This window comes from Micrasema longulum, unplaced genomic scaffold (genome assembly GCF_059751315.1).
Source record: "Micrasema longulum isolate JH-2025_06_02 unplaced genomic scaffold, ASM5975131v1 h1tg000624l, whole genome shotgun sequence".
Lineage (NCBI taxonomy): Eukaryota > Metazoa > Arthropoda > Insecta > Trichoptera > Brachycentridae > Micrasema > Micrasema longulum.
Window position 1 is genome coordinate 581,602 of NW_028277820.1, and position 25,317 is coordinate 606,918.

The 25,317-nt window shown below is 33.7% G+C and overlaps 1 protein-coding gene across 1 annotated transcript in view; it reads right to left on the reverse strand.

Annotated features, from left to right (window-relative positions):
* Positions 1-25,317, reverse strand: part of LOC148280058 (small G protein signaling modulator 2-like) — a 64,716-nt gene that overhangs the window by 14,256 nt on the left and 25,143 nt on the right. The window contains exons 3-10 of the mRNA XM_088228989.1: positions 21,617-21,836; positions 16,042-16,165; positions 14,373-14,500; positions 7,924-8,048; positions 7,257-7,396; positions 4,609-4,706; positions 3,241-3,424; positions 2,180-2,340 (exon numbers count right to left, since the gene is read on the reverse strand). Coding sequence (XP_088085115.1) covers positions 2,180-2,340; positions 3,241-3,424; positions 4,609-4,706; positions 7,257-7,396; positions 7,924-8,048; positions 14,373-14,500; positions 16,042-16,165; positions 21,617-21,836 — 1,180 coding nt within the window. The remainder of the gene's footprint in view (positions 1-2,179; positions 2,341-3,240; positions 3,425-4,608; positions 4,707-7,256; positions 7,397-7,923; positions 8,049-14,372; positions 14,501-16,041; positions 16,166-21,616; positions 21,837-25,317) is intronic.

Below are 25,317 nucleotides of genomic sequence, written 5' to 3' on the forward strand. Positions count from 1 at the left end.
TATACGTCGCAAAACGTAAATATTTTGACATTTAATATAAGGTGTTCACGGATGTTCCATTGTGATTGCGAATACGATAAACAACCATGGTGAAAAATTGTTATCACGTCGCTTATTAGCATGTCGATAGTTATTTGTGAGTGAGCTACTGGGTTGATATTCCAAACGCTCTCGCGGCCGTAGAAAAACCATTTATCTCGCGTATTTACATACAAAATACACGAAATAAAGTGTTTTCTACGGCCGCGAGAGCGGTTTAGAATAGCACCGCAGGGGTGGTATTCTAAATCTTCTCTATCCCCTAAAGAGTGAATAATTTGGGGATTTTTATTTTTTAATGCGACGATACCTTGCTTTGTGTAATGGCCACACTGATATATTGTTTGGTCAATTCAACCAAATTAAGCGTTTAATGTAATGCTTAATGTCGCAATAATGTTATAAATGAAAATCATCATGTTTGATTTCACGTGTTCATATTTTTAGCATTTAATCATCGGTGTGGCCATTATGTAAAACAAAGTCTTGTCACTTTAAAAGAATACAATTCTTCAAATTAATCACTCTGTAGGGGTAGAGAAGATCCAGAATACTATCCCTGGTTGCCTAATATGGAAGGGCTAGCTGTTCCTAGATATTGTAACGAATATGGCAAATGAACACCGCAATACAGTTTAACTAAAATATGAAACATGTTACCAAACAATATTAATAAGTTATTTATTGAGTATGCAGACGATTGGTAGAATTCCATATTTAATTTGGTAATGTCCTAACAAGACGAAACGCGTCACAATATACCCTTTGTATATTTTATAAAAAATAAAGTAGAATTACAATCCAATAAACTTGTTTTATTTTGGATACATTACCAAATTAAATATTAATAAGAGTGAGTTTAATACAGAAGTGAGACGTATGCTCAAATAGGGAAATAGTTCTATGAAATATTGTTGAGCAAGAACAATTTTTTTACTACTTATTGGTAGCATAAAAAATATTTTAAGATTTATAATTTTAAATTCCCGCGAAAACGGCCATTGCATTGGCCACGCCTCTTATACGCCACGATCCATGTTAACTTTAAACTTTGTTTGGTTCCAAAAAATATTTATGTTTAAATTTTTATAAAACATCGTCACGAATCTTGACATCACATTTATCAATTCCAAACATGTCGCGTTTTTCAAGGGACAATTTTTAAAATAATTTCTTTCTAAACTTATGTATGAAAATATTTCTTCACAATGTCCACATTGATTTTGAAAAAACAATTAATTTTTCCAAATACATTTCACATTTTTTTTCGGTATTCGCAGTATGTGATATTTCCCTATTATGGCTAATGGAAAAAAGTTTTTTTGTATTAATGATAGATTTAATTTTAACACTATAAAATATGGTTTAATATGTGATGTTTTTAAAATAAAAATAATGGTAATGCAGGTTTTTATGTTTTAATAATAATTCATTTAAGAGCTGATTAACTAATCCAGCATGACTACAAGCATTTGGACATACAGGTAAACGTCGTTTTACGCCGGGGTTTTGTTCCGAGAGACACCGGCGTAAAAAAAATTGGCGTAAAATAAACACAAATATAATGGAATAATCTAACATGTTTATTTAATACATATACTATAAATATTCCAAATAAATTATAAATGTATTTAGTAAATACTGTTCAAATTCGTTTACAAAATAAATAATAATCTCCTGATATAAATAATGAATTTTTTATGATAAATACTATCTTACCAGTACGTCGGTACTAAATTAAATTCTCACAATTTTCGGAAAAAAGCATCTAATTTCATTTGCTTAGATTGTTACTTCCTTTCTGGCAGAATAATAGCATAAACTGTAAATATTTTATTATTCTTTTAATTTAAATAATAAAAAAAATTCATACCTTTTTATTTTTCTTAAAAATAAAACGAAAACTAAGTAGGAAATAATTTCACACACACAATAGGCTGCTCGTGTACACGCTAATAGAATAAAACAAAGTGTAAAAGTGTGTCGACTATTAGAATCGCGGCGCCTACTGTCGCCTGGTGTCGGCCGAACCGGGGAATCCCAAGGCGGCGCCAACCGGCGTAAATCGAACCGGCGCAAAACGAGGTTTACCTGTACTCAAAATATAGTTAATAATGTGAATATACTATAATGACCCAACCTGCGCGTCTTGGGGTAACGGGCTCGGCAGGGGAGGAGAGTTGTGGGTGTCCATGGACATGCTGGAACTGTCGGAGCTTCCCGTGGTGGAGGCCGACCCCAGGGGCTTGCGGGAGGCGCGGGGGGACGCAGGGCTCCGCTCCAGCAGGGAGTGACGGGATACTGAAATGATGCAAAAATATTCAAGAAAATATTTATCATAGCGACCGTGTTCCGGTCAAAGGCTTTAAACCACAATAGGGAAAAATCACATTTTTTTACATTTTTACAGTAATGAAGGTCTATGAAATACTGTCCAGCAAAAAAAAAATATTTTTTGCTAATTATTAGTAGTGTAGGAATTAGGTTATTGAGGGTTAGAGTTCCTACCCCAGTTAAAGATTGACAGAGAAGAAGATACGAGGTTGCTGTTTGGTGTTTATTACATGGCAAATTGACAGAGTGATGTTTGTATAATCTATATTTTTAAATTTTGTATTGTACATTGAAAAAGTCCTACGAAAAAAAGCATTTTTAACATACGATGTTTTACTTATTGGTACATGAAACAGGTGGTACCGTCTACAAATCCTGGCTGGCACATGTATTGTTATTAAACCAAGCAGCTCTGTACAGTCAACCATTCCTGTCATAATTTTGTAAAGCAGTAGTTGGTCCGCACACACTCTGCGGTATTGTAGAGAAATGATTCCATGGAAGGTGGAGGCAGTGAGAGTAGATACATAAGAAATACCGGTTTTGTATTTAAGGTACTTTATAAATTTGTTTTGAATATTTTCTATTCTACTTATATATACGGCATACTGGGGATTCCATATCTGAGAGGCGTATTCCAAATGGCTTCTGACCAATGTATAATATAATGAAATAAGGGCCTTTGGATTATCAAAGTGTTTACTCATTCGAATTATGAAACCTAACATGCTCAATGCTTTGGAGGTAATTTTATTGATATGCGATGGAAAAGAAAAAAATCCACGTTATGTACATCATAACTGTTTGGGAAAAATAATGATCCACTGCCTACTCGAAATTGGAAGAAATAACGAAACATGTAATTACCGTATTTACCATACTCTTGATGGTTGATATTGTTATTGACAATCCTGAATACGTAGTCGCTGGCTTGGTTGTTGGGATTGTTATTGGAGATATAGTTGTTCTCCTCCCCATCTTCGCTGGCGTTACTGTTGGACTCCGCCACTATGGGCAGCGGTCTTCGGCGAGGCCTTCCACGGGGCAGAACCTGCAAGTCGTCTTTCCATTTAGTAACAGTGTTAAAACTAAATATTGTCGCTGTCAACTTACCCTATAAATTACAGTTTTAAGTTAAATACGCTATTCGGCAAACATCCCCAAAATAACCTAGTCAGAAACAGTTGAGCAAATCTACTCTAAGAGATATTAGACATGTTTTTTAAGCACGTATAATTATTATTTCTAATATTTCCGATCTTTCACCTAACTCTCATAGCTTGCATTGTCCAGCAGCACAATCACAAATGACTATCGACGTGCTAATTAGCGGCGTGATAACAATTTTTCACCGTGGTTGTTTATCGTATGCGCGGTCATAATGAAACATCTGTGAAAGTTATCGATCGGGATTATTATATTTTTTAAATATTGTCATACTTCAACTTGATGCTTGGCAACACCTAATATTAAATGTCAAAATTTAAAATATTTACGTTTCGCAACGCATAATCAATCACATATTTTAATTTTACCGGTGTAAATATGGAGAATATTCCTAAACTGTAAGTAAAATAATTTAGTTTTATTTTTTTGTTCCTAATTTATCATGCTATTTATTTGTTTTGAATCAAATTGAGAAAGCTATTAAACTAAACAATTGTTGAAGGCGTTTGGCGTTTTGCAACGCGACCGCGATAACTTCAGCGTGTTCATAATTGTTCGTTGTGATCGCTCAAATACTTAGCACGTCGATAGTCATTTGCGATTGATCCCCTGATTATAAGTAAGCAAAATTGACATTTAAATTCGTAGTTATTAATTTAAAGAAACTAACACAATGTATTGTAATTACATTTTTTAAATGCTCAATAAATGAGTAAAGTTCCTATGTGTGTGCGTGTGTGTTGTAGAAGTAAGTATTAATGTGTGTGTTTTTGTTTTGTGTAAAATGTGTAATTTTTTGGTTAATGTGTGTACGAGTAAATTTGTCTGAGTAGTTGGTTTATTGTATCATGTATATTTTTTGCATCATAACAGGCCAAGAGACCCAAAACAGTGGTGAATTACAATGCAAAACATTAAGGCCTAAGAAAAATCGTATTTTAAATTTGTGATCTGGTGAGGTGGGGAATCGACCCAGAAACCTCCAGCGATAACAAATCCAGCTTCAAAAAATATATACATCGCCTGAAATTGATATTAGTCATAATAAAAATTATTTTAATATCTTACTTTGCCCGTTCCCCTCTGTGACCAGAGCGGCGGATCCAACTGTCCGTGTGGCAGAAGCCCAGTTTCTAAACAGCTCAAGAAAGCCAACAAGTGTCCACCTAAAATCAACGTTATTCTTATACTGGTATTATATTTAGTATTCATAAACGCCCAGTAGGCTCTCACAATAAACACCAAGCATGTTCACAAAATACTGTCGTAAGTTTGTCTAATATCAATGTAAAAAAGATACCACGCTAAGGAACTACTAAAATGTACTCCCAAAGATTTGCTTTTGACCTAATGAAACTTAGCCAAAACCAAGTGAGGATTATCATTAAAATCCTTAAGGGCGCTGCAGATTGAATACTCGTCTCGCTAGAATGAACCTTGCTTTTTAGCAGTTTTAGAAGTTTTCTTCCAGACGTAGGTTCTGCAGTGCAGATGACGAAACACCTACCTACTTATAAAAATTATATATGTGTAAATGGTTTACATCACAAAAGAAGCCGCATCCTCAGGGGACCGCTGGTCAAACCTGAGGATGTTAGAGCGCTTGCCCCCTTCCTAATAGACCAATACTTTAAGCACTTCAGCTTGGAGGGTTAAATTTAACAATATAAAAGCACTCGCCATATATTCAGTAGCCTAGACCTAGGGGTTAGAGGAGCAAAATTAATTAACGAGGATACGTCACAATAGATCTACACAGGTAACAGTGATGTCAGGAGCTTATATAGTTGTTCAACATCCTTCCTTTGACCCATCCTTATGGTACCTACCTAACCTCAAGAAAGAAGGTATTTAAAATTAGAAGATTCGGATTTAGAACAAAAACCAAACAACATTTTTGACTTGACATAAAATCGGATAAAAAGTGGTTGGAATCGCCTCGCGTAGTGAAAAACATTGTCTCATTTTATAGTTCATTTTGTCATCCAGTGCCAGAAATTAAAGAACATTCAGACCATATTAAAGGTAGGTATCGATTCCACATTCCTATCCTTTCTCAAATATTTCCCAATAACAAAACTGAATGAAATTCGATTTTCATTTACAGTCCGCCTTTTCGTTAACATAGCACTGACCCTTATCTTTCAGAACTAGTATTATTGATAGACCAGAAAACTAAAAACAGACCGAAATAACTCAAATAGGAAATTGCGAAGTCGTAAATGGATATATTTATCTGAGCTCAATGATATTAAAAAGAGGAGCGAGCGATGCTTAAATCGAGGGAACAAATACTTTGGCTTTTGTAGAAAAAAAAATGGCTACAAAAAAGTGTCACTATGTCTACAAAAATAACAATGTTCAAAACCTCAATATTTCCCATATTCTTGAACGCTGCAGAAACATGGACCTTGAGAGAAACAGAATGAAGAAAGATAAACGGGTTTGAAATGTGGTACTGGAGTAGAATGTTGCGGATATCGTGGACAACTCATTGTACAAATGTTTCTATAAACTGAGAATTAGGTAGGTTCGAAGGTTTTCACGGTCACTGTTATCAATATGTTTCTTTTTTTGGGTGATACCGTGTTTGTTGGATTTGTTCCGACGTTACCCACTGGCTGATTTGCATCATAATCCAGCCCAAAAAAGAGGAATTATGAGAACAGTGTTAACAAGAGCGACACGAATATGCAAAAATTCCGAAAAAAGGAGAAGAGTTCAACAAAATTGCGGATGCGTTGGAGCGTAATGGATATAAGAAGCAGCAAATTGACAACATTATTAAATCGCAAGCTACGAAGAAGAACAAGGAAGAATATATTATCAGAGGAACTGCATACCTACCATATGTACAGAATGTTATGACAGGACAGCCAGAGTGCTGATGAAACATAATATAGGAACAACGTTTGGGACTCTAGGAAAATTAAAGAACCGTTTATTAAAAACCCGAGAGATAAGAATCCCCTGGAAACGGAAGCTGTTTATAAACTAAGTTGCCAAAGATGTGATCAACTGTACATAAGACAAACAGGGCACTCGGCAAATAAAAGAATTGACGAACTCAAAAGAGCGTGTAAACTTGGGCACCCTGACAAATCCGCAATAGCACTTTATACACACACTGGACATTTTTTCGCCTTCGAACCAAAAACTTCACATAGACCCAGTGATTTCAGTGCACGAATAATAAAGGAGGTAATTGAAATACACAGACACCCAAATAACATAAACATGGACGACGGGTTTAAATTAAACTCAACGTGGTTCCCAGCACTACATACTTCAAAACGAATAGAAATGTGCCTACTGCCGACTGCGACACGGTACAAATTACTAGTACATAAACACATACATTTTTCTACAAAACATACAGTTTACCCTGAGACTCCTGCAATGGTAGAAAAAACATCGTAACTAATCTACTATACACGATATTACCCAAAAAAGAAACATTTTGAGAATCGGGTCAACGTCTTTCTTTCACTGTGCAAATCTGTGTTCTTAGGTATTTCGGCCACGTTACGAGGCGGAGAGATATCATGGAAAGATTGATGGTACAAGGACAAGCAGACAGAACTCGATCTCACAGAAGAAGTCCTACAATATGGGCATACTTGTAAAGGTAAGGTTATAAATTTAGCAGGAGAAACACTGAGATACGCTAGAATATTCTAGAGGTAAAAAACTTGAGTGGTTTAGGAATAAGGTACCTTTGGGGAAGTGTATTGGAGGGCGCTGTACCCCATCTTGGCCCACAAGCACTACGGTCCCTGCTCCCCCCTCTCCTTGGTGACAGTGGACATAGACTACGTCCTCGAGGCTGACATTCAATGCGTATTGCCAGTAACTACTGTAAGGGAAAGAGAAAAGAAAATAAATATCTCAAGGACAATAAAATAAATATTTTAATAAAAGCATCAAAGTGTTAATCGCTACAAATTATCATTAAAGATGAACAATTCAGATCATAAATCTTTGGAGCCGTTCTTGCGCTGAACATTTGCTATCCATGTCTAAACTAACGCAGCGTCCCATTCTTAATTTTGTAGACAATGCTTGGTAACTTTGTCGACTGCCTTTTTGCCTAATGGTAATTTTTTTCAACCAATAAAATAAAAGAGGTGTTTAATATTATTTTAGCTTCAAAATGTATGCGAAGAAAAAAAAAAATTGAAGTATTGAACTAGCTTTATGTGAATATAAATAAATTGATATTGATACTAGTCTTCTATGGGAAAAGGAAATAAAGATAGAGGAAAAGAGGGGAGGTTTAGGATGAGAAAGGAGATGTTTCTTCAGGCGTGATTTAAACAGATAAAAAACATTTTTGATGATGGACACTTCCACAGTCAAGCTCTCTTGAAGAATAAAAAATACCTCTTGTCTTGCGTTTCACTCTCTGCAAATCCATTCATCAGCTGGTTTGGCGTCCACTTGATGATGAGAGACTGCGCCATTTGATGCAGGCTCAAGTACCCCGCCATGGACTCCGAAACATCTTTCTGCAATTTATTTCTGTTTTAAAAATGAACACTTGAAAACATTTCATGATACACTGCCATACAAAAAATATGCTCCGTATGTGGTTGAAAATAAATTATTTTAACCTGAACTACCCGTACATAAAGGCATAAAGCGATTTCTGATTGAAATAATTGAGCTCTGGAGATATTTTTTTCTTACGTATCGCAAAATGTATTATTACTTGATAAAAAAACCAGTGTTATTTATTTACATAGGTACTTAATTGTATAATTATGTTTATTCTGTTTCAATCAAAAATTTGTGTTATTTTATAATAATTTTTCAATCACAAATAATAAATCATGTTCAGAGGATCACTATGGTTAAACCAGAGGATGAGAGAGCGCATGTCCCCTATATTAACTTTAGACCAGTAGCTCAATCACAAATAACTATCGACGTGCTTAAAAACATACTAAGCATTTAAGCGATCACAATGAACAATAACGAACATGCTGAAGTTTTCGCAGTCATAATTCAATGCGTGTGTAATCTCTAAATCAACGATTGTGCCGTTTTGTTTTTTTTCCTCGTAAATAAATACAGTTCACCGACGAAAAATCAGCTTTTACTATGAAAAATAATACAATATATTGCATTTGCAAAATAATAAGGAGTATCTAATACAAAAAAGTGAAAATTAAATTACAATTACTTGGCGACTGCTTTTCTTAACTTTTGGCTTACCAACCGCCGCACACTGGAGCCGAATTACGAATTGTCGGAATAAATTATTTTAGTGGTATTTTAAATATGAAATAAATAAAACAATGTATATAAATTGTTATAAAGTAGTTTTAATAAGAAAAACATGATTTTTTAAAACTTTATTCACTATCTGAAGAATTTTCGGCTTCGTTTTCACCGATCGTGGATTGCGTGGAAGCGTCGGACGTTATAATATTAGGTGGAGCCAATAAATCCAAAGTATCCTTTTCAAAATTTACGTCTTTCTTTACAGGTACTTTTCGCAAACTGGTAATAAGAGGGTCCGAAGATATTAAAAGTAAATTTAAAACATCTTCATTAGTTTTGATACGAGACATTTTTCGCGAGAAGCATTCTCTGTATCTTTTGAACTCTTTGTTCCTTGCTTCTTGTGCCTCTTCACTTAGCTGGCCTATAGGTAATAAAGCATGTTTTATTATTTCTGGTCCGTGAATTAAAACTTTGTGAACAGGTGGAGGCATCGGGTACCACGCATATTTTTCAGCAAAGAGTTTTGCAGTTTCCATGGCGTATATCCGAAACATATTCACGTTTATTTCATGGCCACTGGAAATTTTTTGTAAGACAATTTTGAATCTCCTAATTATTTCTTTGTCTATTTCAGTAATATAAGCAGCAACTTCCGGATTACTGAAAAAACGCCTGGATGTATTGCCATCATTTCTATTTCCAAAACCGGGTTTTGGTTTGTCGACAGGCAAACCCATTTCGGTCTTAAATTTATATTGAATATTTTTTTTTGTTACCGCAACTTTTTTCTTGTCATCGTCTCCACGCGCTTACCCCTTCTTAAGAGGTATTTTATAACTAAGAGGTAACAAACATTCATTCATTAAAGGTACTAAAGACGATATAAAATATTATTATCCTTAGAATTTGGATCGTTACTAAACATCTGTTTGTATTCTGACTATGCAGATCCGTCTAAGCCTCATTTGCATATAAGGGTCATATTTTTTATATTTTCAGATTTCTGACCTTCTAAAATTTCTTTATGAGCTTCTAAAAGATGAATGGCAGTATGGTCAAGTAAACTTTGCAGTTTAATTTCAGCAAAAGTATCTGTGACTACAATGCTTTCCTTTGGAGGGTAACATTCCTTTTTCGCCTGTTGTATTTTTTTGTAAGATGGAAATAGGAATTTGTTATGTTCTCGAATTATATTATATTGATGTGTGGTGAGTTTTGCTTCAATAAACATTGAAAGAGCTTCTCTTCCTGTAAGCTACTTTTTTTTGAGATGTTAAATTTCTTGTATGCATTTCTGTATGTGGCAGATCTTGTGGGCGAAGTTGTCGTAACTTCCTTCAAAACTTTGGATGCATCTACTTGACCAGCAGTTCGCAAACTTACCTGTGCTGCAAATGACAATTTCTTAGGAGAGTGCTTTGATCTCAAAGATTTAGTCTTTTGGCGTTTAGCTCTATCACAAGATTCTTCAAAATTTGTTTGAGGGCGACCCACTTTTTTACTTAGGACAACATAATAGTTATGAAAACCTATTGAAGTATCTAGCCAGTCATTATTACAAACCGAGAATCTGTTTTCTCTTCTATTGGCCTTTTGCCACCTCTTCTTAAAATCAGACAAAAAAGTGAATTTTTTTATGAAGGCTTAGTAATTGGTCTTTTGGACATTTAGTACGTGTTTCGACAAATTTTTTCAAGCATGATACTTGATCAGCCAATTTAACGTGGCCAGATTGTTTCATTTGATCAAATAAGGTACGTCTACTTATAAAAATATTAGTTGTACCTGATCCTTAAACAAAAAATTATGATGGAAATTAATGAATAAATGCTTACTTTTTACTATGTTTCCACATCCTTGACAAAAGTGACGCTTTATGTGAAAAAGCGCAAACATGCGCAAGATGTATTTTGTATTTCCTTAAGAACAGTGAATACGTAAACAAATAAGCTAAAAACTATAGACATGATATGAACTGATATCAACTAAAACTTTACATACAAAATCAATAAACTAAAAAAAAGCAAATATATTCCCCAGTAATTTAAAAACCCCTTTAAAATATTTCAATTCAAAATATACGAACGAAATTTTCAAAAAAATAATAGTCTAACCTGTGAGTAATAACGCCATATTAAAATAATAACAAAATTTGGAAGCACCATAAAGTAATTACAATTAACACAAGGAGACTTTTCGTATTAAAATCGCAGACGGCCCAAGTTTCACCAATGACGGACAAGTTTCGACTGGAACAGGGATAAAAGTTGACTTGCACCGTGACTTTAGACTACTGAGCTGTATGCCAGGTATATTCAACTATCGATTCCAGGAATTATTTGTGAACTAATATTATTTTTCAAAAAAGGGTTTATTCCAACTATTCGTGATTCGGCTTCAGTGTGCGCCGGCTGAATGCAATAAATAGCATGATAAATAATAAATAAATGAATAAAAATTGCACTTTTGGATTATTTTACATATTTACACCGGTGAAATTCATATATGTGATTGCGCAGCAAGATTATACGTCACGAAACGTAATTATTTAGATATTTAATATTAGGTGCTCACGGATTTTCCATTGTGATCGCGAATACGATAATCAACCATGGTGAAAATTTTTATCAAGTCGCTTATAATCACGTCGATAGTTATTTGTGATTGAGCTACAGGGCTGGTATTCCGAACGCATTTACAGCGCGTTATAACGCGTTTTCAGTACGTAAAAACGCCCTATACGCTATAGTCGCGTTCGGAATACCAGGCCAGGGGTTGTATTCCAAACGCTCTCGCGGCCGTATTATCTCGCGTATTTTCATACAAAATACACGAGAAAAACTGTTTTCTCGTGACGTGAGAGCCGTTCAGAATAGCACCCCAGCGCTGCTACTCCGAACGCTCTCGCGGCTGTAGACAGCACTTTTATAGCGCGTATTTAGTATGTAAATGCGCGCTATAAAAGCTTTTTCTACGGCCGCGAGAGCGTTTGGAATAACAGCCCTGGGGTGTTATTCTGAATCTGTTCGCAGGGTAAGAGGGTGGTTATTTTGTCGTTTATTATTTTTCACAGGTGACCACAGTTTTCTACATAAGATGAACGATTTCATAATTAACATTTCATAATTGGACATTAAAAAACTGTTTATAATGGTTTGGTCAATTCATTCAATTGAATCATCATTGTGGCCATATATATGAAGCAATGTGTAGTCGCATGCGAAAAATACAAATCCCCAAATTTCTTTATTTTCTGCCCCCGCGAGAAGATTCAGAATAGCAACCCTGGGTTTTAGGGAGGAAATTAAGCAATACATAATATGAGAGCTCTGGGCCCCCGATTACAATAGGAAGATAAAAAAATATATATTTGTGTACGAAAATGAGCATATTTGCATGAACGTTTAAAGTATCTTCATCAATAACATGTTTAAAAGAAAAAAATATGTGCATATTCTGCTTTTCATTCAGAAAACTATGGAATTAAAAAAAGTCCAAAAACCGCATACGGGCATCAAACAGAAAGCAACTAAACTACTCTTTAAAGAGTAGTTTTACGTTTTGACCCATTAGTTTCTTTATAGACGTCGCTCAGTACGCAACTCCCGATTTGAATCAAACTGTGCCGTGTTAAAGTGTAGAAGTACTGCTAGGACCTTAAAGAAACGGGATAAGATCACATTTCATGTGTAATTAGCAAATGCATGTGTAAGTGGCAAATACATTACTCAAAAATTAAACTATTTTTCTATCTGTTTCCATCAGATTGTCGAAGAAAACAAATGGACATTTCGTTAGTGTTGCCAGAGTAGTATTTTTTTTTATCCTACTTTGCTCATCTAATGAGGGAACTAATGAAAATTGGACCTTGGATTAAAAACCTCTGTGGTGGACATTTGACCGACATTATCTTTAAAACATCAAATATTATTTAACATGATACAAAAATATCCGTTTTATGTCAAATAAAATTTACTTTGTAATTTCAAAGTTCATTAATTCAATTACTCTTATTAAATGACCCTTTACTACTCTGTTGTGTCAATCAATATTTCCGCGTGCACTATAAAATTTTAGAGAAATTGACAGATTGCTTTTTTTTACCTTACATTTATGCTATGATAATATTTTTTCCCATCGTGCAACATTACGCGGCGACATCACGAATCGCGCGGCGAAAGTAGGGCATAGTGGGAAAATTTTCGGGCACAGTCCGGTGTATTCAAATATGATTCTACGCTCCTTTTGGACTATTCTTAATTCTATGCAGAAAACTTTATTTTACTTTGCAGATAAAATTTAAGATAAATGTTAACTTCCCATTGTAATCGAATTCTAATGGAAAGATAAATTTTATCTTAAATTTTATCTACAAAGTAAAACTAATTTTTCTGTATTAAAAATTTAATATTGTTACAATTTTTTTTTAAGTGTGTACTATTACAGGTTACCGACGAACAGACATATTTTCGTACATGTAAATATCGATGTTAGTTTATACCGTCTCGATATGTACCGTAATTACGGCGATGCTTTTAAAGGTCGAGAATCAACTTATCGGGACCTATAGACAGACCTACACAAATCGCATTGAGCCCTATCTTAGAATACAAAATACAGTTTTATTTAACCTTTCCCTTACTGTCCTAAAAACACCCGCGCGTTGCGGTGCTGTGTAGTCGCTACACATTAAAAAATAAGAGATTTAAAAAATGGTATATTTATAGGGAATGGCTTTAAGTAACTATATTTTAATTAAAATATGATAATATTTCAAACCTAACTGCTGAAAACATAAAATAAACCATTGGGTATCGCTTACGACTCGGGCGAAACGTGCATCAGCGCCAACTTCCCGGGAGCTACTAAGTATCTAGTACTGGACTACGTGACTGACTCTGCGACGGGCGTAAATTCTTTACTCTTTTCTTCATACGCAACAATGCGAAACATTAGTATACTGTGAGTATAATTTATCTCCGATTTCTGATCAATTTTTTTTATTTACTAATAACAACTAAAAACACAATATTACAACTAAATACAATTTTTTTACATTAATCAAATACATATATTTACATTAACGTTTCCCATTACGTAAAATAAATAAACAATTCTTGTCTACATAATGGGGAGTGACGTCTTACTATAGTTTATTTTATTTTAATTAATAATATTTTAAGGATAATATAAATAAATTACTTATATTATAGAAGTAATTTTTCACTTCTTTCTTAAATATATAGTATTCCTGACTGTACTTTTTATTATCTTTGTTCATTTCATTAAATAAAAATATTCCTCTGTAAGTTTAATGATGTTGTGCAGTAGTTTTTTTTTATTTAGGAATTAAGATATTACCACCTGTTCTAGGTCGCGTACTTACGTTTTGTGACAAATGCTTTTTTTGTGCCTAATAAGTACTTATTATTTAATAACAAATTATTTCAGTCGATACGTCAATGTGTAATGGAGAAATACTGAAAATCTAAATCCAATATTTATTATATTTATAAAGATATTATAGTTATTAGACGCGATGTGTACTAGCTACATACATATCACCGGGGAGGGAAGGTTAATACAGAGAAATGATAACTCACGGGATGTACCAAAACATTGTTCTTTCCATAGAGAAGAGTCGCCCGACTGTTCTGGTGAAGACTCTCCACGTAATCTTTGGCACAATTCGCCACACTTGTGCCAACTCCGCACGCCGCACTGGAACCAGCTGGAACATAAAAAAACACATTATTGGAGCACATGAAACATAAACAAAATATTCGAATTACGCTCGCACTAGCCGATGTAAGGAGTACTGCTTTACCCACAGATAAACTACTGGAGTCTTCCTTTATTCTGACCTTTCTCTTGACGTTCGAATGAGTAGAACGAGAAGTTCAGGATTTTACCAGCTGAGACAGATTAAATGCATACGTAAAAAAATGCTGGTGGATGCCGCCCGTCAATAGAGAAATGCATTTTTAAAGTAATCAAGGTATATGAAATACTGTTTAGTAAAAAACAATTTTTGCTATTTATTAGTAGCATAAAAGATATTTTTTAATTTGTATTTTTTAACTCCCGCAAAAACGGTCATTCCTTCGGCCGCGCCCCTAATTCGTCATGTTTATTTGTTCCTGGCCATTGAATTTTGTTAAGAGCATTATCACGAATCTTGACGTCACAACAAGCAAGGCCAAACACGTCGCATTTTTCTACGAATGTATTTTTATTGAATTTCTTTTTTACATTTATGAATGAAAACCTTTCTCCACAATATCCATATTGATTTTGAAAATACAATTATAATTCTTAATCCATTTCATGTATTTTAATCGATATTCGTAGTATGTGATATTTTTCTATTAATAAATGCGGTTGTAGTGTCTAGAGTCGATTATTGTAATGGTATCTACGCAGGTCTACCAATGCACAAAATGACTCGCCTAAAGTCTGTATTGAATGCCGCAGCGAGACTTATTTTTAGAATCTCTAAGTTCAGTTATATCACTCCACTACTTCGGGAATTACACTGGTTACGTTTTTCACAGAGGGTGGAATACAAACTCTGTTGGCTTATGTATAAGTCACTGCACAACTCTGCTCCGGAATATCCAAGGGAACTTTGCATTCCAGATGAACTAGCTGACAGACGTCTTACGCTTAGAGCAGCTACATCTACGTCGAGAGGAAAAGTTATCATACCTCTACGCAAACATCGCACTAAATTCGGCGAACGCGCATTTGCGGTCGCAGGCCTAATGGCATGAAATGCTCTCCCAAAAGACGTGCTTAGTGCTTTTAGAGCAGCCTGATTGTCTGAAAGAAGATAAATTATTTTGTTTTTTGTGTTGTCTGCGTAAATTTTCATGTGCGCAGGATAACATAGAGATCCGTTTGGAAGACAGAAAATAATGACTCGCTTCATCGGTTGTTGCTCTATATTTTTGTTGAAATCATTACACGTGTGTATGTGTCATCGATCAATAGACTACAAACCCCACACATACTTATGAAACCATCTTAGTTCCTTTTTATTTGTTTCAATAGATGAGATTTTGAAAAAAAATATTTGGTAAATAGAATTAATTATTGTTACCAGAAAACATTGAAAAACAAGTTGTGACATTGATCAATGGACTATGCCCCCACACGTCTTTTTAATTATCCGTTATTACGGTCACTTAGGAAAACTAAATTTTGTATTAGGGAGACCTAGAAATCAGAACACATATAATTCTGAAAATAATTGATAAAATATGTATATACCCGCTGCAGCCGAACCAGCCATGGCATCTTCCGAAGAAGTGTTGAGGCTCCGACGGAAGTTGAGGATGGGGCGTCGACACGGCGGTGGTGTAGTGGATCCAGCACTTATACGATGTCTTTGTACCTAAAATAATACAGAAATATTGTAGTCCTGCGGTATTGTCCAGACGCACAGACTAGAATCTTTAAGTTTGAACACCTGTCTAACACAACTTACCGAGTTATTTATGGGTAAAATGACCCCAAAAATGAAATTTATCGGGTTGTGGTCCCGTGGCTAGTATCTTAGTCTCACGGCTCAAAGGTCCGTGGTTCGAATCCCACTCTACCCCAACTTGATTCCCATTTTCTAATAGTGAGTTATTTACAACTCGTTGAAAATGGCCCTCAAAATTAAATATTTGGGTAAATCATAAGAACGAAAATATTTCTTTTTTATTGAAAAAAAAACCACTTAGTATAGCATACATAAAACACATTTATTTATTCAAATGATACCCGTGAATCTTTGTTATCATTTCCCTTTGGTGCATAGGGCACTGCATCGGTACTCCAAATGCACGCAGCGTATCTGGATCATTTTCGTTAAAGGAACGTAAGGTGATCAGGTAGTTGAAATGCAATCTCTCAGACGAATGTGTGGTAAAACTATGTGCGATAGGTGCACCAATGTCGAGATCCGTATATTGTGCAAGACTGAGATAAGCATTATCGAAAAAATCAAGAAAGGAAAGCATGTAAAGCGAATGGACACCGAAAGAACGGCGAATAAAAAGATTTACGATGCGAATGTTGATGGATTCAGAAATCTAAAAAGACCGAGAAAGACATGGCATGTTTAAATCCAACAAATACTTAAAAATGGACACGTCAAAAATCGTGCATGAGAATACGTAAAGCAAGATCAGTATTTATTTATTTAATGCAATTAATACACAATTTTACCATGACACAATTTATTTTATATTTCATAGTCTCTGGACTGGAACCTGAAGCGTAAGACTGATCATCTTATCGTCATGTAACAAAAAAATCAAGATTCGCTGCGATTGGTGTACCAATGCAGTGCCTTATGCACCATTAGGTGTGGAAAGGGAATAATGATGATGATGTCTATGTTTTTATGTCCCGACTTGTTAGAAAATTATATTCTATAATTCTATATACAAATTAAAACATTTATATACGTATTAAACAATCTACAAAATAATAAAAACAATATTCTCGTATAAAAAATAAAATGAAATTACATTATAAAAATGTATACATGTCCAGAAATGGAATGCAGATAAGTTATTTATAAACATGGCAATATGTAAATAATAATTAATGGTAATTCAATTCGGTTATTAATTGAAAGTAAAAATAAATACAAAAAAATTCAATAAAATAGTCATAGTAACACATCTATATGGTAGAGTTGTTGAATATGTAATGTAGTACACAAAGGAAAAAATAATTTTATGCTCCGATTAGCAATAGTTAAAATACATATTATTTACAAATTATTAAGCATCACTATTAAGTTTATTCAAAGATGATATACATTTTTATTTATTTTGAATGAAAATACATATTAATAGCAAAAATAGTAAACAAAAAAATCCCACAAAGGCATGGCCTTTTTGTGGGTATACAAGAAAATGTTAATGAATTTTTGCTCCCATAATAAATAATGGACAGTTATAATTTTTGTGTAACATAAGAAAGAAAATGTAAAAGATTATGGGGATTTTTTTATAGTAATTAAAAAAAAAAAAAATTTTAAAACACAAAAATATTCCTTATTATTAAAGGGCAAAAAATTACATCATAGAAAAAAAGAGTTCATATCTTTAGTTTAAATTCAGGATAGTGCATGTTTTTTAAAAGATGGAAAATTTTGAAAGTTTGGAATCAATGAAATATTATCAGTAAAAAAGAATTTAAAATTTTTGGGCCAAAAAATATGCATGTCTCTGTGCGAGCCTCATTTTACAATGTGGCATTTCTAACACACGATTCCTTCTCTGACTTTGATTTGAATTGCTTGTAAATATTTTTTTGTTCTTAAATATATATTTTAAACATTGAAAACAATATATTTGTCTTAGGTCTGAAAGAAAACAATATATTTGACTTAGGTCTGTCTTAAGTCTAGCTTCTTGGAACAATTGGAAAGAGGGAAAAGTGCGATTTTTGTGAAGCATTATTTTTATTACGTATATACGTATATGGAAAATAATGTGGACAGCGTCGATATTATTTATATTTATTCCCGAAGCAATCTTATACACTGGTCTCTACCCCTCGACAGAATCCAATTATGGATCTTTGTCTTAAATATAGACGTTGTTTTGGAGAACTTAATATGTTCATCCAAGACGTTGAACACTCTCGGAGCTATGTAAAAGTGTCTCCGAGAGAACATCGTACGAGTTCTCGGTATTAAGTAGTTTAGATATGCAAATATATTTATTTTTTTATATACGGCATTTCTGCCATTTACATATATGTGGTTTAAAGAGTGCTTAAAAATAAAAATATAAAAAAATCGAGTATGATAAATTAATATACTCGCACTATACATATTATAAATTACTTGAAATACACACGTATTTTAAAGTAATTATAAAATAACAAAATACATTAATCAATCAAATTATAACTATTCTAACCCAATCTCCTGAAGTTGATTTGCTATTTTCGATAAAAATATGTTAGTCACTTTATTTTTAAAGTTGGGCAGAGATAAACTAAATATATCAAAATATGATGCATATTAATACCCGGTATTCTGTAATCTATAAAATTGTGAATTATATACCATGGTGAATTATATACCATGATGTGACGCTCTATGCTCTCTGCCTACCCTTACGGGGAAACAGCGTGATGGTTTGTTTGTTTGAAGATAGCAGGGGATCTACCAAAAAACTGAAAGTATCGGCAAATGGTCTACGGGACAAAAAAGTTTGGGGACCTCTGATTTAAACATTAACTGTACCATTTCAAATTACACTTGCCGATACAATCTTCATCGAAGTGGAATTAATGACTCTCTTGGCGAAGATAAAAAATATTTTAGTTTTGTCTACTTCTTTTTGAAGCTGTGGCTTCGGTAAATTGGGGTTGAGAAAAAACTCTTACGTGAGAAAAATAAAATATCTCGTAGTTGCTTTTCATTCCTTTCGAGAAAAACAGTAAAAGCCAATAAAGAAGAACATTGTTGGAAAGTGGGGTCAATATCGTTGCGTACCTCATTTTATGTAAGTCTTGGTTTATGGCTTTCCTTCCTCATGGCTGTAGTCTGTATTATAGTACATTGTATCCTACAGTACTTAAAGAGAGTTAAAGAGTTTCTACATTGTAATCGATACTTGCTTTCATAACGCTTTATTTTATAAGAGAAACACGCCGATAACAAACAATAAAAAACGTGATGTAAAGATAATTACTACTGATGTATTACAATAGAGATGAAGAACATTTTTTAGAATGGAATATGCAATTCTAGGCTTTTACAGTACTCATGACATGTCATTAGCTGATTTAAGTGGACACTTTACACAAAAAATAAATTGTTGGATGTCGAAAATAAAGAATAATTTTAAATAAAATAAAAATAAAATGAAATAAAAATACAGATGGCAACCATGAAGTTTCACATTATAAATAAATTGTACATGTATTATGAATAAATGTATGTGTATGAGCATGTGTGTATATATATATATGTGTGTGTATATATGTGTATGTGTGAATGTATATGTATCAAAATGTGTATACGAGTAAGTTTATATTTTATTAGTATGTGCTCTCTATTAATTTGTTAACTATTATCATATATTAGAATTTAATTGCCTAGCTGGGAACGGGGTATGTAACATTGTTCGCTGGGAAAAGTGAACGTTAAATTGTATTTTTGAAAAAAGGTGTAAATAAATAAATAAAATCAAATAAAATAACATTTACCATTTCGCCTTTGATTAAACATTTATATTTATTTTACTTTATTCGGGATTTTTACAGCTTTTACATACAAAAAAAAATAGTAGAAATATATTTAAAATATTGGAGTCAATTTAAAAAATCCACTGGTAATCTAATAATACATAATATATAAGAGAAGAATATTGTTTATTGAATCGGCATTCACTTCGTAACACTTAATTATAAATTATTATGGAAATAAAACTTTTTTATTAGTGTTACACAAATTTGATTATTTTATAAGAACACAGTAAGAGTTTAGAAAATTGTATGTGTGCGACGTTTGTTTTCATGTGTGTGTGTGTGAATGAATGGGGGTGAGTGCGTGTGTGTGGGTGCGTATTCCTTCAATGCTTCCATCTGTTGATCTTTGTGAAGTTAAAGAGCTGAAACTTAAATTGATAAGGGTGAGATTCAGACTGAATTATTTCACCCCTATACTAGGCTAAGCCTGAAAACATTTTTCAACTTTTATACTTCTTCTTAGACCAGCTGGTTTTATCGACTTTATTTAGAGAGTGTGTTATTTATTTCTTTTTTTTATAAATATTTATTCAGTCAGAATCCCAACCGCATCAATAAAAGTTTCAGTTCTTTAACTTCACAAAGATCAACAGATGGAAGAATCGAATAAATATTGATGTTCAAACATAGACCAAATTATGAATGTTACACAGTGTGTAAATTGGCCACTTAAACCAGCAAACGACAGGTTATAACTCCTGTAAATACCTAGATTTCTAAGTTTCCCTCTATAAAATGTTCTTCATCTCTTTTGTAATATATTAATAACGATAATTCCCAAGGAGGTTGAATCCAGTTCTAACTAATGCAGCACTGTATTTAGGTAGGTACTAAAATCAGCATTATTAATGAGGCCAATGCAGCTTTTAGCAATTGAAAATCAGCATCTCCGTAGTGTAGTGATCAAGACGCTTGACTCACACACGAAAGGTTCCGGGTTCGATTCCCGGTGAGAACACAAAAAATAAAATGTGATTTTTCTCAAGCCTGGATGTTCTGTGATGTAATTGACCACTGTAATTGGGCCTCCTGGCCTGTTGTGGTGCAAAAAAATAAATAAAAATAAAACGGATAAAGCTTCTTTTAATAAAAATCAGCATAATTCACCGAACCAATGCAGCCTTTACTTAAAAAATTAGGATTATTTACAAAACCAATGGAGCCTTTGCCAAAAGCTCATGATAAAAAAACTGATGAAAATCAACACAATTCATAAATCCAATGCAACCTTTGCTTTTAAAAATCAGCACAAATCAGCAGAAAATCAGCACAATTCATAATTCACAAAACCAATGCAGCCTTTACTTATGAAAATTCACAAAACCGATGCAACATTTACTTCTGAAAATCAGCATAATTCACAAAACCCATGTAACCTTTATTTATGAAAATCAGCATAATTCACTAAATCAATATAGCCTTCACTTACGAAAATCAGAACAATTCACAGAACCAATGCAGCCTTTAATTATGAAAATCAGCATAATTCACAAAACTTATGCAACCTTTGCTTATAAAATTCAGCATAATTCACAAAACCGATGCAGCTTTTTAACAGAATGCTATATTTGTTAATTACCAGTTCTCCTGCCGGCGGGTCGGGCCAGTAGCGGTCCGGAGGGCGCGCGCGGGAGTACTCCAGGGCGCAGGGCCCCACGAGCAGCGACGCCAGGATGGAGCCGCAGTCGGGGTCCGCCACCAGGGCCCCCCTCTCGTAGTACCTAGGCGCGTGCCGAGCGAGGTGCTCTATGATGCGGGCCAACCGCCGCTCGAACAGAGCGAGACGGATCCACAGATATCTTGAAATTTTAATACGTCAAAAATTCAACAGTGTTTTTAGATATTTATTGTGAATGCAGTTAATTGATAGAATTCCATTTTGATTATAGGTAAGGTATCCAAAATAAATTAATAATTTTGGATTAATTTCTACTTTTATTTTTTTAAATATATACAAGAGTGTGACTTGTTTCGTTTTTTTAGGACATTATCAAACTACTGATTACCTTACGTATATGATATCTCAGAAGTAAGATCACCAACCGCGAGCATTGACAACAAACACGACAGGTTGGCAACACAGCAGGGGCGAATCGTCAAAGTAAGCGATTATGCACAGCTTACCATTATATTTGACTTTAAATTATAATAATTTATAGTAACCATGTTTATGGGAAAATATATAAAGTAATTGTTATTTATTATAAATCACCGTTTATATCTTTCTACAAAAAAATATCTATGAAGTGCGCCCAGTCCATTCTCACTGAACGATAAAACTAGCCGATTACCTCAGCTTAGTCTTCCATACAAAAAAGTACACTGTATTTTTCGTCTTTAACCCAAGTCGGCTTTTTTAGTACTAAAACAAACTTGCTGATTACAAATATTTTTAGAAGATTCTTTATTTGGAAACTAGTGTTTCGAACATTATTTCCGAAGGACTATTTTTCTTTGATGGGATACCGTTGACATATTATGTATCACATAGGACAGGTGGCGTTCGCAGTGGCCGTTTTAGGCATTATTCATTTTAAAAGAAATCGGCCAGTGCTCAAGTCTTGACAGTACTGTCAATGACAGATCATAATGGAAATATCTGCGGAATGTCATTGTGGTATGTGTTAATAAACGTTTGTACAAGTTTAGTATTCTATTAAGATAGTGTAGATTAAAGCTACGTATATCGCGTGGTTAGTAATAATTGTTGTTTGAGTTGATTTTCACAGAACCACAGAAAAAGTAGTAATTTATAATTACATTACTTACATGTTATGTAAGTACTTATATGTAGTACAAATTAATGAACATTTTTAATAGATTACCTATAAAATAAATCACGGCTTGCCACTGCAACACAGATGATCAGGACGTAGTTAAGCATATAAAAGCACCGACGCACTAATCGCTCTTCCTTCTCTACCTCTGCAGCCCGCCACCTACTACTAAGATCCAAGATTTACGTCTTCCAAATTATTATCAACTGCGTAGTAGAAAATATTCATATTATCTTAATTTCAGTGTTCAATTTTATTAGTTAAATATCATCCCATCTCAACACAGGACTTTTAGTCCTATGGAGTTGGGACTTATTGTCTCAAATAATGTACAATAAACTTATGTATGTAAATAAATAAATAAAACACATCTTGTTCATCTTATTGTATTTTATTTTTGCTTTAATAAATCTTCCGTGCGCGGGAAAAGGGGCTTACGTCAAAAAAGTCGACTTTTCAGGAGAGTCAATCAAAGTTTTGAGTGTGTCTAAAAACAGCTGCCAAATCATAAGGATTCAACTGTATACAACAAATACTATCAAGAACAAGATACCTAGATATTCAGTACGTACGTTGATATAGGAAATACAGTATGTATATTGAAGATATTGTTTGAATCGCGTGCACCCGAACTTTCTCAGTGAGAATTTTAGGAATACATATTTGAAGGTTTTATTTCGTATTTATATATTTTTTTTTTTGTAAACTTCATATTATTTTTAAAATTTCAAGGGATGCGCCGCATCCACAGTATCTATAGATGGAACGCGCCTGATATATACAAATATATATGTAAGTACTCATTATTCACAGGGATCTGTCACAATAGATATTCACAGGTCGGAGTGACGTCGGGAGCTTGAAAAGCACTGACCCCCACCTCTAAGAATAAGAATAAGCACTTACATACACACACACATATGATGATTACATTTATGTATGTACCTATATAATTTGTAAATATTTAGGATGATTATTTTAGAACATCAATTGTTAACGAAAAGGCGGACTGTAAATGAAAATCGAATTTCAATAGGAACATGGAATGGATACCTACCTTAAATATCATCTGAATGTTCTTCAATTTCTGGCACTGGATCACAATATGAACTATAAAATATAACAATGTTTTCCACGACGCGCGACGATTCCAACCACTTTTTATCCGATTTTATGTGAAGTCAAAAATGTTGTTTACTTTTTGTTCAAAATCCGAATCTTCTAATTTTGAATTTCTTCTATCTTGGTGTTAGGTAGGTACCATAAGGATGGGTCAAAGGAAGGATGGGAATGAAAGGTAATCGGCCAGGAATAGTATCGATAAATGTTGTTATTTACTTAACATCAATAATGAAGTTTATTTAAAATAAATAAGTTGATTATAAAAAAAAATATGTATATAAATTGGAATATGAATAATCTTTACGAAAAAACTTTTAACTTATTTTTGTACTGCCATACCGAGCACCATTATGCACCTATATCAGTGGTCGGCAGTGGCGGCTCGCGAGCCGCATGTGGCTCTCTAGCCACAACCCAAGTTTCACTCTTCGCTTATTTTGTCAACGGGTCCTAATGAAGAACTTCTAGGATTATTGCCACTAAAAGGTCAAACACGTGGCGAGGATATTGCAAACGCTATCATTAAATGGACAGAGAAACACCATCTTACACTCGATAAAATTGTTTCAATTTCAACAGATGCACTGTGTGTCGAGTAGAACTAGCTAGCTTGACAAAATTCATCACCTGATTTCCTGGAATTGATGACTGTTTAATGTGAACAACCCCTTTAAACTATGATTCCAAAAATATTGGGGGTTTTACCCTGCTAAGTGGTGAGTAATCGATGCCGATAGCTAGGTAATTAGGTAAATGCATTTGCAACGACAAATTAGTTGGAGTTTTGCTACCATTTGAACAACATCTTCGTGAAGTTACTAATCAATAAGTGAATATTTTTAGTGATGGATTTTATTATTCAAGGTATGTACTAAAATATTATATACATTAAAAGAAAATTTCTAATGAAATAATGCAATTACACATTTTTTAAAGATGTCCATTGTTTTAAATATTTTTCTCCTTAAATTATAACTTTAATCGTCCTTAACTTTTTTTTATCCATTTTTACCCCTCTAGATTTCATATATGTACTAGCCAAAACATTCAGTCATGCAAAACTATATATCTTTTACAGCACACTGTAGTTCAACTATTTTTTTTATTTTTTTTTCAGAACACCTCTACTTCCTCACAAAAAAGGAGCTTTTAGAAGAATGGATAAAATCTTCGAAAAACGAAAAGGTTTCTCATCTTTACGATTATATTAATCAAAAATTTAATTTGATTGATATCACAGATGATTCGCGGAAAAAAATATGTTAAAATTATTCAGCATATCAGAAAAACTATCTCAAAAATGGATAGCGGCCGGAAAGTCTAAGGATCGTTTCTTAGCCAAATATGCAAGTTAGTTAGATACTCAGGACGTACAATTTCA